The sequence below is a fragment of the Nycticebus coucang genome, chromosome 11 (assembly GCF_027406575.1).
Source record: "Nycticebus coucang isolate mNycCou1 chromosome 11, mNycCou1.pri, whole genome shotgun sequence".
Classification (NCBI taxonomy): domain Eukaryota; kingdom Metazoa; phylum Chordata; class Mammalia; order Primates; family Lorisidae; genus Nycticebus; species Nycticebus coucang.
The window spans coordinates 64,123,677-64,139,315 of NC_069790.1; the positions used below are offsets into that span (position 1 = coordinate 64,123,677).

Here is a 15,639-nt window from a genome sequence, read left to right on the forward strand (position 1 = left end):
AATTCCTCATTCTCAGGAAAGCCAGCTTCCATACTGCAAGCTGCTCTATAGAGAGGCCCAGGTGGCAAAAAACTGACACAGGCCCTCTGGACAACAGCTAGGGAGGACTAAATCCTACTTATAACCATGTGAGTGAGCTTGGGAGCAGATTCACCCTCAGGAGAGCCTTCAGATGAAAAAATACAGCTCTATCAGACACTCTGACTACAACCTCATGAAAAACCGTAAGTCAGAGGTACCCTGCTAAACTACACCTGAATTACTGACCCACAGAAAAGGTGACATAATAAATGTTTGTGTTACTAAGTTTTGGGGTAATCTGTCCCACAGCAAATTGGCCTTTAAGTTCCTTCATACAGAACATGAATGACTAGAAGTAGAAGCATTATTTAAGAAGTGCCCCAGAGGGTTTTGTCTTCCTGAGATGGAGAATAATAGAACGATTTTAGATCTAAAGCTCTCTTCCTCTCCTGGTGGTGAGAATTTAAGAGTAAAGAGAACAAATGGGGTGAGAAAAAAAGGTCTGAATGTGGGCAGTAGGAGGGCTGGAGCACTTACTAAGTCTCTTCTATTCAGTGTTACTTTCACTCTGGGGTGAAACAGTATCCTTTTAAAGTCTGAAGGAGAAAATGCTATTATTTTTAAATGGCACTAAAATAATACTCTTTCAAAAGACCCAAATTAAAAATAAAAGAGTAGGCTCTGTGCCTGTAGCTCAGTAGCTAGGGCCCCAGGCACATACACCAGAGCTGGCAGGTTCCAATCCAGCTGGGGCCTGCCAAACAACGACAACTACAACCAAAAAACAGCTGGGTGTTGTGGTGGGCACCTGTGGTCCCAGCTACTTGGGAGGCTGAGGCAAGAGAATTGCTTAAGCTCAAGAGTTTGAGGTTACTGTGAGCTGTGACGCCACAGCACTCTACCAAGGGCGATACAGTGTGACACTGTCTCAAAAAAAAAGCAGTAAAAATGACTAATAAAATATCACCACTCTGTAACAGTATAGGTAAAACATTTAGGGAGGAAACTTTATAATGGATGCTAGCTGGAAAATGAACACACTCTCACTCTTTTTATTTTTTTTTGAGATAGGGTCTCACTATGTCACTCTTGGTAGAGTGCTATGGCATCACAGCTCACAGCAACCTCCAACTCTTGGGCTCAAGCAATTCTCTTGCCTCAGCCTCCAGGGCAGCTAGGACTACAGGTGCCCACCACAATGCCCAGCTATTTATTTAGAGACCGGGTCTTACTCTTGCTCAGGCTGGTCTCGAATCTGTGAGCTCAGGGCAATCCAACTATCTTGGCCTCCCAGAATGCTAGGATTACAGGCGTGAGCCACCATGCCCGGCCCACACTCTCACTCTTAAAAGATATGAAAGAAAAAACAAATAGCATTCACTATTTGATTTATTGTTGTAAAAAATAACAAAAATAAGAATTCATGCTTATCAAGTTTCTCTAACTCTACCAGTTTGTAGGAAATACAGAAGACTAAGCAACATGATAAACACTATTAAGGACATATATGATCTGATTGGGAAAATTCAGAAAACTCTATAGGGTAAATAATCCAGTTTCTTTAACAAATAAAATGAAGTAAGAAAAAGGGTAAGAAAAGATTCTTAAAGTTAAAAAAGACTTAGGAGACATATCAATCAATCAAATGGAATGTGTGACACTTATTTGGAACCTAATTTGAACATACTTCCTATCTTAAAAAAAAAAAAAAAAACTATGTGAAACTTCCAATGCCAGCTATAATGAGCTAGCTTATAGCAAGCCAGTCCTACTCTTAGAAACAACAAGAAAAACTAAATCAAAAAAACATCTGTTTGAAGGCTTTCCAGCATTGTCAAGGCAGCCAGGATATATAAGGGCCAAGATCTGGAGAGAAAAGCAACTCTTTAAGTGAGGTACCACATTTAATGCTGCTACCCCTCCACCCCCCAGGAATCTGATGTTTCATAAGACACATAAGCAAAGGCTGAGAAACTGAACGGAAAATTACTGCTAACAGGCAAAAAAGCTGAACAGGACTTTCTGTGATTTCATGAAACTATTGAACAAAGTTAGAGTTTAGGGCTAACAAGGCAACAAGGATGTGAGAGGCCAAGATCTCAGATAAAGAGGGAAGACCAGAGATTTGAGTATGACAGCCTGAGCTGCTCTTCCCTCCAGGCATTTGCTGACTGGCAGGTGGGGCAGGTTGCCAGGTAGAGAGACAAGGAGAAAGCTGTTGCTTACAGGCTCTGAAGATAACTGAAGCAATCAGCAGTTCCATGTTTTTTTTTTTTTGAAACAGAGCCTCAAGGGAGGGTAGGGTGCCAATTCATCACAACTCACAGCAACCTCCAGCTCCTGGGCTCAAGCGATTCTCCTGCCTCTGTCGTCCAAGTACCTGGGACTATAGCCGCCCACGACAATGCCTGGCTATTTTTTGGTTGCAGCCATCATTGTTGTTTTGCAGGCTCGGGCTGGATTCGAACCCACTAGCTCTCTGGTGTATGTGGCTGGCACCTTAGCCGCTTAAGCCACAGGCGCCAAGCCAAGTTTCATGGTTTTAAAGAGATAAAAATTAAGAGTTATAATAGCAGGGCCCTCTTAAACACCCTAGGACTTTACCAAAGAAAAAGGGGCAAATAGATCAGAGCAAAAGATTCTAAAACCCAGCTTAGAACTAATACAATCCCTGACTGGTTAAGATAAGGAACTTGACTCTAACTGCCCACCAAAAGATAAAAAAAAAATCTTCTTTGAAGGAAAATAACATTACATGGAGCAAGGTCTCTCAACCTCCACACTAGTAACATTTTATACTGAATATTTTTGTTGGGAGACTGTCCTACACACTGTAAAATGGTTATCAACATCCCTAATCTCCACCCACTACATGTCAATAGTACCTTCTCCCCAAATGTTACAATTTGGGAAGAAGGTCTACAAACATTGCCAAATCTCAACTGAGGGCAACTGTGATCCTTAAAAGACCATGAATGCACTGTCCGTTACTGTTGTTATTATCCACAGATAGTAGCATATGAAATGTACCTAGTCCAAATTGAGGTATATTGTAAGTATAAAATGGACCCTGAATTTTGAAGATTTATTGCAAAACTAAAGAAAAATATCTCATTAATTTTTATATTGTTTCCAAGTTGAAGTAATAATATGTTGGTGCTATTGTTTGAATGAGTCCCCCAAATTTCATGTGTTGTAAATGTAATCCCTAAATCCATAAGGGCATGGCATTTGGAGATGGGGCCTTTGGGAGGTAATTAGAATTAGACAAAGTCATCAGAGTATGACCTCCACGATGGGAGTAATGGCTTTACAAAAATAGGAAGAGAGATCTGAGCTAAAATGCTCTTGCCTTCTCACCACGTAATGCCTTTTGCCATGCTATGAAGCAGCAAGAAGGCCCTCATCAGAAGCCAAACAGATCTAATGGACTTTCCAGCCTCCAGACCCTTAAGAAATAAATTTATTTTCTTTATAAATTACCTAGTTCTATGGTTTGATTGCACTGTAGGGTGACTATGGTTAACAACTTACTGTACATTTCAAAATAGCTACAAGAGATTTGGAACATTCCCTACATAAAGAAATGATAAATGACTGAAGTGGTTGATATCCCAGTGACCCTAATTTGAACATTACACATTGTATGCATGTATCCAAATATCACAAGTACCCCATAAATAGGTATAATTATTTATAAATTAATTTGGAAAAAAAAATCAAGATTGAAGGGCTTTTTCTTCTGCTTAGGATTCAGAAAGTCATAACATAATGTCTCTCTTACCCTAAAAATGAGTAAAGACTGGATAATCTACAAAATCATAACTTTTAGTAAACTCATAAGAAAACTGAGGTTGCGAAAAAACTGAGTAATCTGAATGACAAAGTCTCTCAGAGAAAAGGACAGACACTTCAAAAGTATCAAGTGAATACTGTGATAAAGTATCAAAGAAACCTAGGGAACTGTCACAGACCCAAACTCTTACATGCTTTTGATAGAATTACAAAATAGGAAACAGGGCCAAATTGGAAAAAAAGTGACAGAAAACACTGAGAATTTAGGTTGGAATAGCTATATACCGTTGGACTCCAAGATTCTGAAAATGGAAAATGAATGCTCCTCACCGTCCATGAAGTCTGTAATAGGCCAGCTGAAGTGCAAGCTGAATAAACGTATCAGGGTGAAGCTGCCGCTTCTTGGTAAGCTTTTTGCCAAAAGATGTAAAAGCACAGGCCACTATTTGTAGATCAGATGCCTAACAAAGAGAATTCAATGAGAATAGTGAAAAATCAACTGAAAAGGATACACCTAGAGAACCAAATTATTATCTGCAGTAACCATCAGATATAAAGAATTAAAGGTATTAAAGATATAATTTTAAAATGTTTTTTATTAACATGTTTGGATGCCAGCCAAATTTTTATATATTTTATTAAAAGAGAAAGCATTACTATTTAAGTGAAAAGTGAAAAATCTACCTCTTTGAGATATTGGGCTTTAGCTTGGCTGATGTCAGTTAATACTTTTTCATCCACTGTGAAAACAAGCTCCTCTGGAAGTGGTACATCTCGTAGTTTTTCTGTACCCTGAAAACAGGGAAGACTTAAAAATATTTTATCTACAAAAACCTTAGAGGAAAAAAGATGGAGTATTTGTTCTAACATACCTTCCATCTTCCTTCATTCTCAAGTATTTTCTCATCCACATAATGGCTGACATTCACCATAACCATTCCATCAAAAGGAGCATGCTGAAACAAAAATACACATGACTTTGAATACTTTGTCAACTTAAAACTTAACCCAATATTTTATTTTTACTTTGCCTCCCTCTTAACAGATCATACAGTATAGAATCCTTCAATTACTCACCTCCTAATGATAAAAGATATACAGGATACCCTACAACATAGTATAACTGCTGTTTTATATTTTGAAAAAAGAAGAAATGTTTAAAGTACATAACTGAAGGTACATAAACATGAATAATCTAGATAAATCACTATTGTTACCAGAAGTCAAAGCAGGCTTATGTATGCAATAGTAGGATCTTCAGGAACTGTAAGAACAATATGGGAAAGCAGATGGGAATGGAAGACTATCTGAAGGCATTTAGAATGGGCACAAACTTTTTTTTTTCCATTTATTTTATGTTAAGGGTTCAGTCCCCCATACAACAAGCAAGTGGCAAATTCTGGTTACCTGGCCAGAGCCATGCCTGGTATCGTACCCCATACCTGGTTCCCACTCCTGCCCTCCTACCCACGCTCCCCAGGCCCACAGTGCCCTCTCTTTGGCCCTCCAAATTTGGCTGCCCAGTTTCTCTCTAGCTCCCCAGCCTGGCATGCTTCATGCTCCCAGCCCCCCACTCCCCATTTTCTCCCCTCCCTTTACCTTCCACCCTCCCCCCCCCCATTCTACAAGCTCCAGGCTGCCAGGTCATGCGGGGTCAGAATCTGACAAACTTCTTTAGATAAAGACATAGGCTACTAGGTGAGTGTTAGAAAGCATAACGATTTTGTGTGTATATCTCTACAAGAGTGCCAGTATGGCAGAAATAATTCTGTTTAAGAAATGTGAAGAAGATGGACTGGATATTATAGGGGTGTTATAGAGGTCTGACAGGTCTATTTAGAGAAAGGAATCATAGTGAATTTTTCCATAATTTTTTAAAAGAAATATATTTTAAAGCTGTGGATAGAAATACAAGGAAAGGGAGAAAAAGCAAGGGAAGATCTGAGAACACAAGGTGAAAGCCTCATCTTCTTATGGAGCTTTTTCTTCAACTGTCCACGTTGCTGCCGTCAGATACTTCTTTATAGATTAAATATCCTTGAAAAGATGGTCTTCTTTTCTCTGTTGTTTTAACTACACACAACTAACAAATAAGACACATACATTACACCCCTGTCTGTATGGACAGAGGTGTGCTATGTCATTTTTCCCATTCCTTAGGGTGCAGCTCAGGTGTGAATTCCGTAAAATTGTGCTTGAGTTCACTGATGTTAGCCTAATGTTTCAGTATGTCCTCCTGGGCCTTCTCCAGTTTCTTTCCTTCAGTGAGTTGCAAATGCAGGGCTTTAGTTAGCCTCTCACTTCCCTTCCACCATCCCCATCTTGCACCACAGCAGTGCCAACAACTTCAGGGCCATCTGCTAAAATCTCCCTGGCAGAGAGGAAGATCCTTAATAAGTCTCCTGTCCACAAAACCAACTGGAGCTCCATCAAAACTCCTGGAGACTCGCTTACCAGAAGTATACTCAAAGTGTGGTGCTAGCCTATGAGGGTGCTTGTCTGGCAGGTCTGTGCTTGAGTGCAGCCACGGTAGTGGGATGTGCACCCAAAAGGTAGAAACTAAGCTTTTGACAGCTTCTCAAGCCTGTTAAAAAGAGTGATGCTCCATGCAGGTTTTCCCGGCCTTTTTGCTGCCCGGTGGTCTGGCAGTTTGAATTTGAGGATGGTCTCAAATTGTTCTATCTGACGTGATGCAGGTGAACTCCATACAAGGGAAGTCTCTTGGCATGTTCTAAACCAACCATCAGCTTGTGCTGGAGACAGGCCCCTGTGGGCTTTGTAGAACTGGGCCAACATGTCTTCCATCTTCTTAGTTTCTATGGAACCAAAACAGTATTCACTGAGGTTCAAGTGCTGTCATGTACATCAGCGGAATAGTCTCCAATTTCAGCCTGCAGAGTGTATGATTCCATGAGGGCATGAGTAACGGGGGAGCAGTGCAGGGGCCTATAAAGCAACATCCTCCCAGAGCTGAAGGCACAATTAGTATTTTGAAGTAATCTCTATTTTTTTGTCAGGTGTAACCAGTTCTGCCCCCCACTCTTCCCGAAATGGAAGTGCAAACCAGTCCTTCTCCAGGAGATTGAGGTGTTCACACACACTGTCAAACAGCACTTCTCCCTTAGCAGTTTTCTCCAGGTCACAGAAGTAGTCAGTACCATCTAAGAGGATCACCTGATACTGAACATTGTAGGTTTTAGTGGCTTGTATCTCAATGGTCTCCACTTCAGATGCAAAACTACCTCACTGGGCATGCCTACAGTTCTGCTCCCTGCTTCAGGGTCTCTGCCAAGGCTACAGTCAGATGAAGGCTTCACAGAACTTCCACTTCGGAGGCAGTTGGCCCCAACGGCTGACAAGCCGGGGGCTGTCGAGGCCGCCTCAGGTGAGTTTCTGCGACTGCGGCCTCCAGCCAGGAAACTGACAAACCCACTTCTGCTGTGCCCTGGGCGTGGACCCTTCAGTTATGAACCATACCTAATGGTACATCAACGTCCTGCTTACTGTAAAGGGAGGGATACTTTTTAGGCAAGAAGGTTGATCATTAGATGCAGATGGAGATGGTGCTGGATTCAGATTTTACATATTCAGATTAAGGATGCTCAACCGCCTGACGAAGGAGAAAGACGAAGGACTCAGCCCACAAAATGGCTGCTGCCTGCAAACCGCCCAGGCCTGGGGGCTGGGCCCAGGGGGAGAGGCAGCTTTTCCTTCCCTTCCGGCTCCCACTTCAGGTCTTCCTCTGCCGGGCAGGGCCCGGGGCAGGGGCGGGGCTCGGGCCGTGGGGCGGGGCCTGGCCGTATTCTTCCAATGCCAGGACCGGCACAAACCCGCACTTCGCAGCCCGAACGCACCAGCAAGACTAGTGGCTTCTCCGCGACTCTGCTCCATCTTCCCACTGGCTGCACCTGAGACGGCTGCCCGGCGCTGGGAAAATGGCCCCCATCTTTTATTTTGGAGGACAAAAACTTTTTGCCCTTATTTTCCCCATGTTCCTTTGACAACAATTACCTCAGCTGGTTCCTTCACCGTTCTACCGCTGCCACTTTACACAATTATTATTCACGAACTGCGTATGTCATTACTCCAAGTCTTGGACAGAAAGAAGGGAAGGCTTGAGACATGAGCCCAGTTTCAGAGAAGTAACTCAGAATCCTAACACTAGCTCTGCTTCCCGGTATCATGGCCCAACGGAGCCTATAAACACTGTTTGTGGTTACCACATCAGGGAATTCATAAGCAGTTCATCTGCCAGCAACAAGTGCATAACAAGACTCAAAGGTCACTGACAAAGCCATTTTCTACCTACATCTCACAACTCTGTAGTACTTTATAATCTTACAAAGAATTTTAAAATATCTGAAATCATGTATATCATTTCACTTAAAACAATAGTGTCAATTTTTTTTTTTGAGACAAGAGTCTCCCTTTGTCACCCTCAGTAGAGTACCATGGCGTCATAGCTCACAGTGACCTCAAACTCTTGGACTCAAGAGATCCTCTTGCTTCAGCCTCCCAAGTAGCTGGAACTGCAGGTGCCTGCTACAATGCGTGGCTATTTTTAGAAACAAGGTTTCTCTACCTCAGGCTGGTCTTGAACCTGTGAGCTCAGAGCAATCCACTCACCTCCGCCTCCCACAGTGCTAAGATTACAGGCATGAGCCACCACGCCCTGCCCTCAATTTCTAACTATTTTACTGGAATCAGTAAGAACTAGCAAAATTGAAGGATCTAAAAGCTCTTTGACTTATAATTCTACTTATCCATCCCCTGATACAAAGCTAATAATCTATTGGAAAAAAAGTTAAGAAGTCTCAAAAATTCCAATGCTTTCCTTATGCTTTACTTGCTTAAATCAGCGGTTTCTGTGACCCACAGAAACTGTACTAAAAGGCCGCACCATTAGGAAGGTTGAGAACCACTGGTTTAAATAATTTTTACCTTTCTTTTTTTTCCCACTAATAAGGAAGTAGTATGTGTAACATGGTGCTTAAGAGTGTAGGTTTTGGTTCTGATTCCAAACCCTACCACTTCCTAGCTATATAATGAAAGAAACTGATTAAGTAAACTGCCTCACTTGCTACCTATCCTCGTACAGCTGCTGTGAAAAATCATTTTAATAATGGTTATACAGTGCTTATTGCAGGACTAGGCTCACAGCAGTAATTAGTAACTGATGCTATTAACTAATGTTTATTACGTGTTTCCTGTGCACCCTTCACAAAGCCCTATAATAAAGCCTGGAATATAGAGAGAAGACAAAATAGTTGACCTCAGATTTTAAAATCTGAGGGTAATGGCATTAATTAGTATAATCATAAAAGTACATATTCAAGCACCTATGGAAGAGAGTGGCAACATAGCTTTAAACTAAGCTTCTACTGTCCAGTAAATATATTTCACTAATGATATTTTAGACATAAACTGCATTTTCTATAATCATCTTAATTTAGAAGGGAAACCTACATGAAATTTATACAGCACATTATCAAGTGGAAATAATCAGATCAGTTTTACAAATGTATGCGTATTAATGCATACACATAAAATGTGTCCAAACACTATAGAAAAGCATCTCTCTTGTGCTGAGATATGCTCATCATGAGTCCAATTTCTTTATTCAGAGACAGAAAAGACCATTTAAGTTATTTTCATCCTGAATGTGAATGAGTAGCAAGATGAAAATACAGGTAAAAACTGGAAAAGTATAACTATAAGTTTCTATATAAAAATGGTCTTCAATGAAACTATTTAAATCAGAGAAGACAACAACAGAGTTAGTAAAGTGTGACTACTATTTAAGTCTGTTTCAGAATCAGTAGATAGGAGAAGACTATTAAGGGGAAGGAGGCAGTGACAGATTATATATGAAAAAGAGAAAAAAAGGTCAGGTGCAGTGACTCAGGCCTGTAATCCCAGCACTTTGGGAGGCTAATGCAGGAGGATCACTTGAGGCCAGGAGTTTTAGACCACGAGGGACAACATAGCAAGGCCCTGTCCAGACAAAAAAATTTTTTAACTTAGCTAGGTGTAGTGATGCACACCCAGCTACTTAAGAGGCTAGCCAGGAGGATCACTTGAGCCCAGGAGTTCAAGGCTGCGGTGAGCTGTGATATAGCCACTGCACTCCAGACTGGGTGACAGTGTGAGACACTGTCTCTGAATAATTTTTTAAATACAGAGAGTGACTGTCTGCAACAGACAAGTGAAAGAGAAATTGAGGGAAGAAGACAGGAGACAAGTACCTTACAAAGGATGGTCTTCAGGGAATCATGAAGAGGTAGATTTAGATTAAGGAAGGTCAAGGAGAAACAAATAAGGAGTAGAAGAAAAAAACTGAGGAATATTTTGTCAACAGTATACACAAAGAATAAAGAATACAAATCTTCAAAAGGACTCATGGCAGCCTTTCATTGTATGCATAGTTCTGATGAGCGACAATAGACAGTTTCAGATCCTGAAACCCACTCATCAACCAATCCACCTTCAGAAATAACAGCTACTTTATTATTCTTTGGGAAACCACCAAAATACTCTGTAGTGGTCTGAATGAGACTGATTCTACCACTAGGCTCCTATGTTGGCCATGTGACCCAGGCCAGGCTAATCAAAACATCTTAATACCCTAGGATGGGCACACAATTCACATAGGCCAATCACGACCAGGCATTATTCCCAGGACTTCTGCTGGAACTATTGCAAAAAAAAGCTATTTCTAAGGCAGTCACTAAGCTATGAAGAGAGCTCTGAAGACATGAGACTATAGGTCCAATAATCCCATTGGGCAGTCTATCGAAAAATGAAGGGAAACAGAGGAAAGTAGTATCAAAAAATGGGGACAGAGAGATTTCTTTTTTTTGGAGACAGAGTCTCACTATGTTGCCCTTGGTAGAGTGCTGTGCCGTCACAGCTCACAGCAACCTCAAACTCTTGGGCTTAAGCGATTTTCTTGCCTCAGCCTCCCAAGTAGCTGAAACTACAGGCACTTGCCACAACACCAGGCTATTTTTTTGTTGCAATTGTTTATAGCTGGCTGGGGCCAGGTTCGAACCTGCCACCCTCGGTGTATGTGGCTGGCATCATAACCACTGTGCTACAGGTGCCAAGCCAGGACACAGAGATTTCTAATGAAAGCATTTGGACACTGGAAGTCAGCCTTACCTAAACTTAGCTGTAACCCTACGCCAATAAATATCTCCTTAAGTTTATGACAGTTTAATTTAGGTTACTATCATCTAAAACTGAGTACTAATTAATACAACTATGAACTCATTTTTAAAATTTGGGGGGTTCATAAACTTCCTGAATGCCTACAAAGATACAGCTAGTAAAGAAGACCATGGAAGAAAAACAGAAGAGAAATAAGAAAAATTTGTTTTTTATTTTTTTATGAGGAAGGTCAAAAATGGTAGTAATTACCAGATATTTTAACATCCATAGTCTAAGTAGCGTTCCAAAGATCAGTGTCATTTCAGAAAAAAGTCACTAGGTAAATCGTGAAATCTAGAAATAGACCTATACATTATACTTTCCCCTGTGCATAGAACTTACATGTCATATCTTTTAAAATAGGTATTCTCAGAAAGCAGGTAACAGTGAGTTTTAAGAGCTTATACTATAGAAATATATTTTATATACTATATAAATATTACAGGGAAATTCCATTTTGCAGATACAGTACACACCAAACTATTGGATTACTACAGAAGTAACTTAATATTCTATATTCACTGACAATACATAACTCAAATTTTTTTAGCATAATTCCATAAAACTAAATTAGTGTTTACCTTTACTATAAGCACAACATAAGTATTTGTGGTTTATTACCATTAAGTTAACCTAAAAGATTAAAAGGAAAAAAAAAACTTGAGTAATTTACTTACATCACAACTACAGCCAAATACTCCATTAGAAAAGGATATCAAGTTATAGGATTTGTCACCCCAGCGTACTGTTGGATCTCCAATAAGGACCATTGCAGTTATCTAAAATAAATTTTATTTTTCCAAATGAAAAGGATTTTTAACATTGGTTTGTAAGTATTTATACCTTAAACACATATTTCATCTCACTTTTCCTCTTTAGGTCAACAAAAGTTAATAAAATGATAGTATAGTTATATTCAAGAAACAGTAATTCTGGTCCTGATTTTAGCTGTTTCTCAAAATGTCAAGCTAAGAAAATCCAACTAGAAAAAAGGAGGCTGGTATAATATTCATTGAGTGTTTATTCGTTAAGTGTTTCATACACATGAAAATAACAAGGCTTTGGTAATGTTAATAATGGTAATGGTAATATTAAAGTCTAGGTAGAAGGAAATTTGGTTTTTTTGGAGACAGTCTCACTCTGTCACCTGGGTTGAGTGCAGTGGTAGAGTGCACCTGAGTGCACCTCATCCTAGATCGCAGCAACCTCAAACTCTTGGTCTCAAGCAATCCTCCTGCCTCAGCCTCCCAAGTAGCTGGGACTACAGGTATGTGCCGTCATGCCCAGCTAATTTTTCTATCTTTAGTAGAGAATGGGTCTTACTTTGCTCTGGCTGGTCTAGCACTCCTGACCTCAAGTGATCCTCCTGCCTCAGCCTCCCAGAGTGCTAGGATTATAGGCACACCATGCCTGGCCAGGAGGAAAATATTTCAAGAAATTATATGCTACTAAACTCGTTTTGCAAACTGTAGATTTTGGCCCATTAGTAAATCATAAAATTAATGAATCATAATCAATATTCTTTAGCAAAAAATTAGAATAAACATAGAATAGAAATATCAGAGTATGTCACAATAAAAGTGATTACTATTTTGTAAAACTTCTTTTATATATATGTGTGTACATGCATACGTGTGTATGCATATATAGTAGATTGCAATCTAAATGTATTTGTAACTACAGATTATGGCCCCAAAAAAGCCTGAACAACACTATATTAAAACATGTTCTTCATTAAGAAGTTTGGCAACTTTCCTCCAAAAATAAATAAATAAAGTCGTTTTCTAGCTATAAGATTTTCAATAATGGATGTATGACTATGAAAAAAAATTTGTGAATGCATTATTAAATAAGTGTTTCCAAAAGACCATGAGACTTCTATTAATACAATTACTACCTCTTGTTATTTCCCAGGAAATGAAAATATCAGGTGGTGGAAAGAGAGGGGCACAAAATAAGGCCACATTTATACTCAAACTCACCAAAGTCAGTGTGTTCAATAAAATCAAATGATATAACAAATCACCTACTAGGGTGATAGTTCATAGGGTAGACCCTCCCAACTAAGGTGTCAAGATACGCTAGTGTGGGTTACAGGTAGATTCTCATTGTTACCTTTGACAAAAAAAAAGTTCATTTAACCCAGTGTTCAGTACACATTTTCTGTGTTGGCCATTAATGAAAAGGTTGAGAAACCCTGACATGAGATATGCGATCAATAGTTATATTTCTTTAAAAAAGTAAAAATTATATCTGAGGAATCCTAAAAAATGTGGCAAGTATTTGAAAAGCACTACTTATGTATAAGCTTCAATCTGGTACGTATATATTGCATAACTAAAAAAAAGTGTTAAGAGCATGAATATAAAAAAAAAAGAAAGACAAAATCTCAGGTTCAACACAGATAGCCCTCCAGAAAAATTTACAAGAAGCAAAAACAGCATAAGATAGTTACATACCTGAGAATAATCTTCTGGTGTTACGTGTGGACTGCCATCCTCCAGGGAGTAAACCAGTAAACTACTCTGAATTTTTTCTAACATATTAAAATTCTCTGGATCAAGACCAATCAGATACTCCCGAGCCTAAAGGGCAAGAAGACAATAATTACCTGTTACAATTTAAATGCAACATAGCCAGAAAAATCTCAAAAAGAATTAAAGATTCATTAAGAAAAGTATAAACCCTAACCTTAGCCCATCGAGTTCGCTCCTCGCTAGTTAATACTGCTACCCCAGGTCCATCAGGTTCACTATGGCACTTCTTCTGGATGTATGTCAACTGTCTTATGAAAGAGTAAAGAGGATTCAAAGAGAGCATCGGGAGATAGGGGCTACTTTGGCCTTTAGCAGGTCATAATGTTGATCGTATTTAAATATTTTGATATATTCTCAAACAAATCAATTATGACATTAAGAACAATAAATTTCTTACATTCCATCTTTTTTTAGATAGTGATTATTAATACCCAAATTATATTTGACAACAACTTAAGTCAATAAATTTGAGTTTGGCTTATATTTATTTATACTTTGAAAATGTGCATGCATTTCTGGGTTCCAAGTAAACACTCCTTACAATGAAGAACTAGAAAAATATCCTGGTAATCAATCTCACAAATTGCACGTACATCATATCTAACTAAAAACTACATGCATATATCCTTAATGAGAGGACTTTCTGTATACGCAATTAATATGTATATTTTACCTCAAAACCAGAAGCACCATGTACTAAATATTTTCACGTTACCTCTAGTCATTATATTTTAAAGATACTATTAGCTGAGGATAAACTATTGCCCCCTTATTATTCTATGCTCCCAGTCTTACAAGTTTCAGGCCAGGTGTGGTGGCTCATGCCTGTAATCGTAGCATTTTGGGAGGCTGAGGTGCATTAGATTGCTTGAGCTCAGGAGTTTGAGACCAACCTGAGTAAGAGCAAGACCACCCTATCTACTAAAAATTTTGAAAAAAACCAGCCTGGTGTTTTGCTGAGTGCATATAATCTCAGCTACTTGGGAGGCTGAGGTGAGAGGACTGCTTGAGCCCGAGTTTGAGGTTGCTGTAATGGCACTCAGCACTCTACCCAAAGTGAGACTCTTTTATGGAAAGGGGAAAGGGAAGAGGGGAAGAAGGGAGAAAAGAGGGAAGGAGAGAAGGGGGTAAGGAAGGAAGCAAAGAAAGGATGAGGGGGGGAAAGGGGAAGGGGAAGAAAAGATAGAAATTTGCACCAAACAAAAATCTGCAGAACTTTAGTTTTATCCCTATTTCTTCATGGCATGTGCTAAGAAATGACTTCAATATCAAAGCTTCCAATGATTCCCTAGAAACTGAAATAAAGTGGCTTAATAAATGGTCAATAAACACCTGTAGTAGCCACGCCTTGTTTGTGGTGTCAGAATTCAAACTTGGAAAGAACACAGCTATTTATTTGCATAATTTCACATTATTTGTTAATTATATCTATAATATTGATGAAGAAATTTCCTTGGTATAATAACAAAATCACATCCTTTTATTTGCAAATTAATATTGTCCTATAGAGCAGATGAAGGTTTTCTTACCAAATAATATGCATTTGTGGTGGTAACAACTTGCCTCACCTCTCTTAACAGTAGAATTTTTAACTCTTCTGGTAACTACTAAAGCTAGTAGTTGGTTAACTGTTGAAGTTAGAGGATGCGTACATGGTGGGGACTTCATTATATAATTCCTCATACATTTTTAAAATTTCCATAATATACATTAAAAATATATACCTTCAAAATAATACTCTCTCTATATATATAAATAAGAATACATACTATATGTAAAAAATAAGTTACATATATATGTGCATGTAAATTCACTGCAAAAGATTTGGAAAGGTGGAATATACCAAACTAACAATGATTAAGTCTGAGACAGGGAATGGAACTGGTAATAACTCTAACGTTTCCTTTTTACCAAGTAGAACATATTCAAAAAAATCTAGTAAAATGAAAAATTTAAATTAAAAATATACAAATATATTTTAAAAAATAAGCACATAAAAAAATTCTTCTTTTTCAGCTTATTATCACCTTACAGAAATGCAATCCTAAACATTTACAGTTTAACTTAAGCAAAGCTT

At 39.0% G+C, this 15,639-nt stretch overlaps 1 protein-coding gene across 1 annotated transcript in view; it reads right to left on the reverse strand.

Annotated features, from left to right (window-relative positions):
* Nucleotides 1-15,639, reverse strand: part of CROT (carnitine O-octanoyltransferase) — a 30,939-nt gene that overhangs the window by 5,376 nt on the left and 9,924 nt on the right. The window contains exons 7-12 of the mRNA XM_053608871.1: nt 13,717-13,810; nt 13,485-13,610; nt 11,703-11,804; nt 4,689-4,772; nt 4,501-4,608; nt 4,147-4,277 (exon numbers count right to left, since the gene is read on the reverse strand). Of these exons, the coding sequence (XP_053464846.1) occupies nt 4,147-4,277; nt 4,501-4,608; nt 4,689-4,772; nt 11,703-11,804; nt 13,485-13,610; nt 13,717-13,810 (645 nt within the window). The remainder of the gene's footprint in view (nt 1-4,146; nt 4,278-4,500; nt 4,609-4,688; nt 4,773-11,702; nt 11,805-13,484; nt 13,611-13,716; nt 13,811-15,639) is intronic.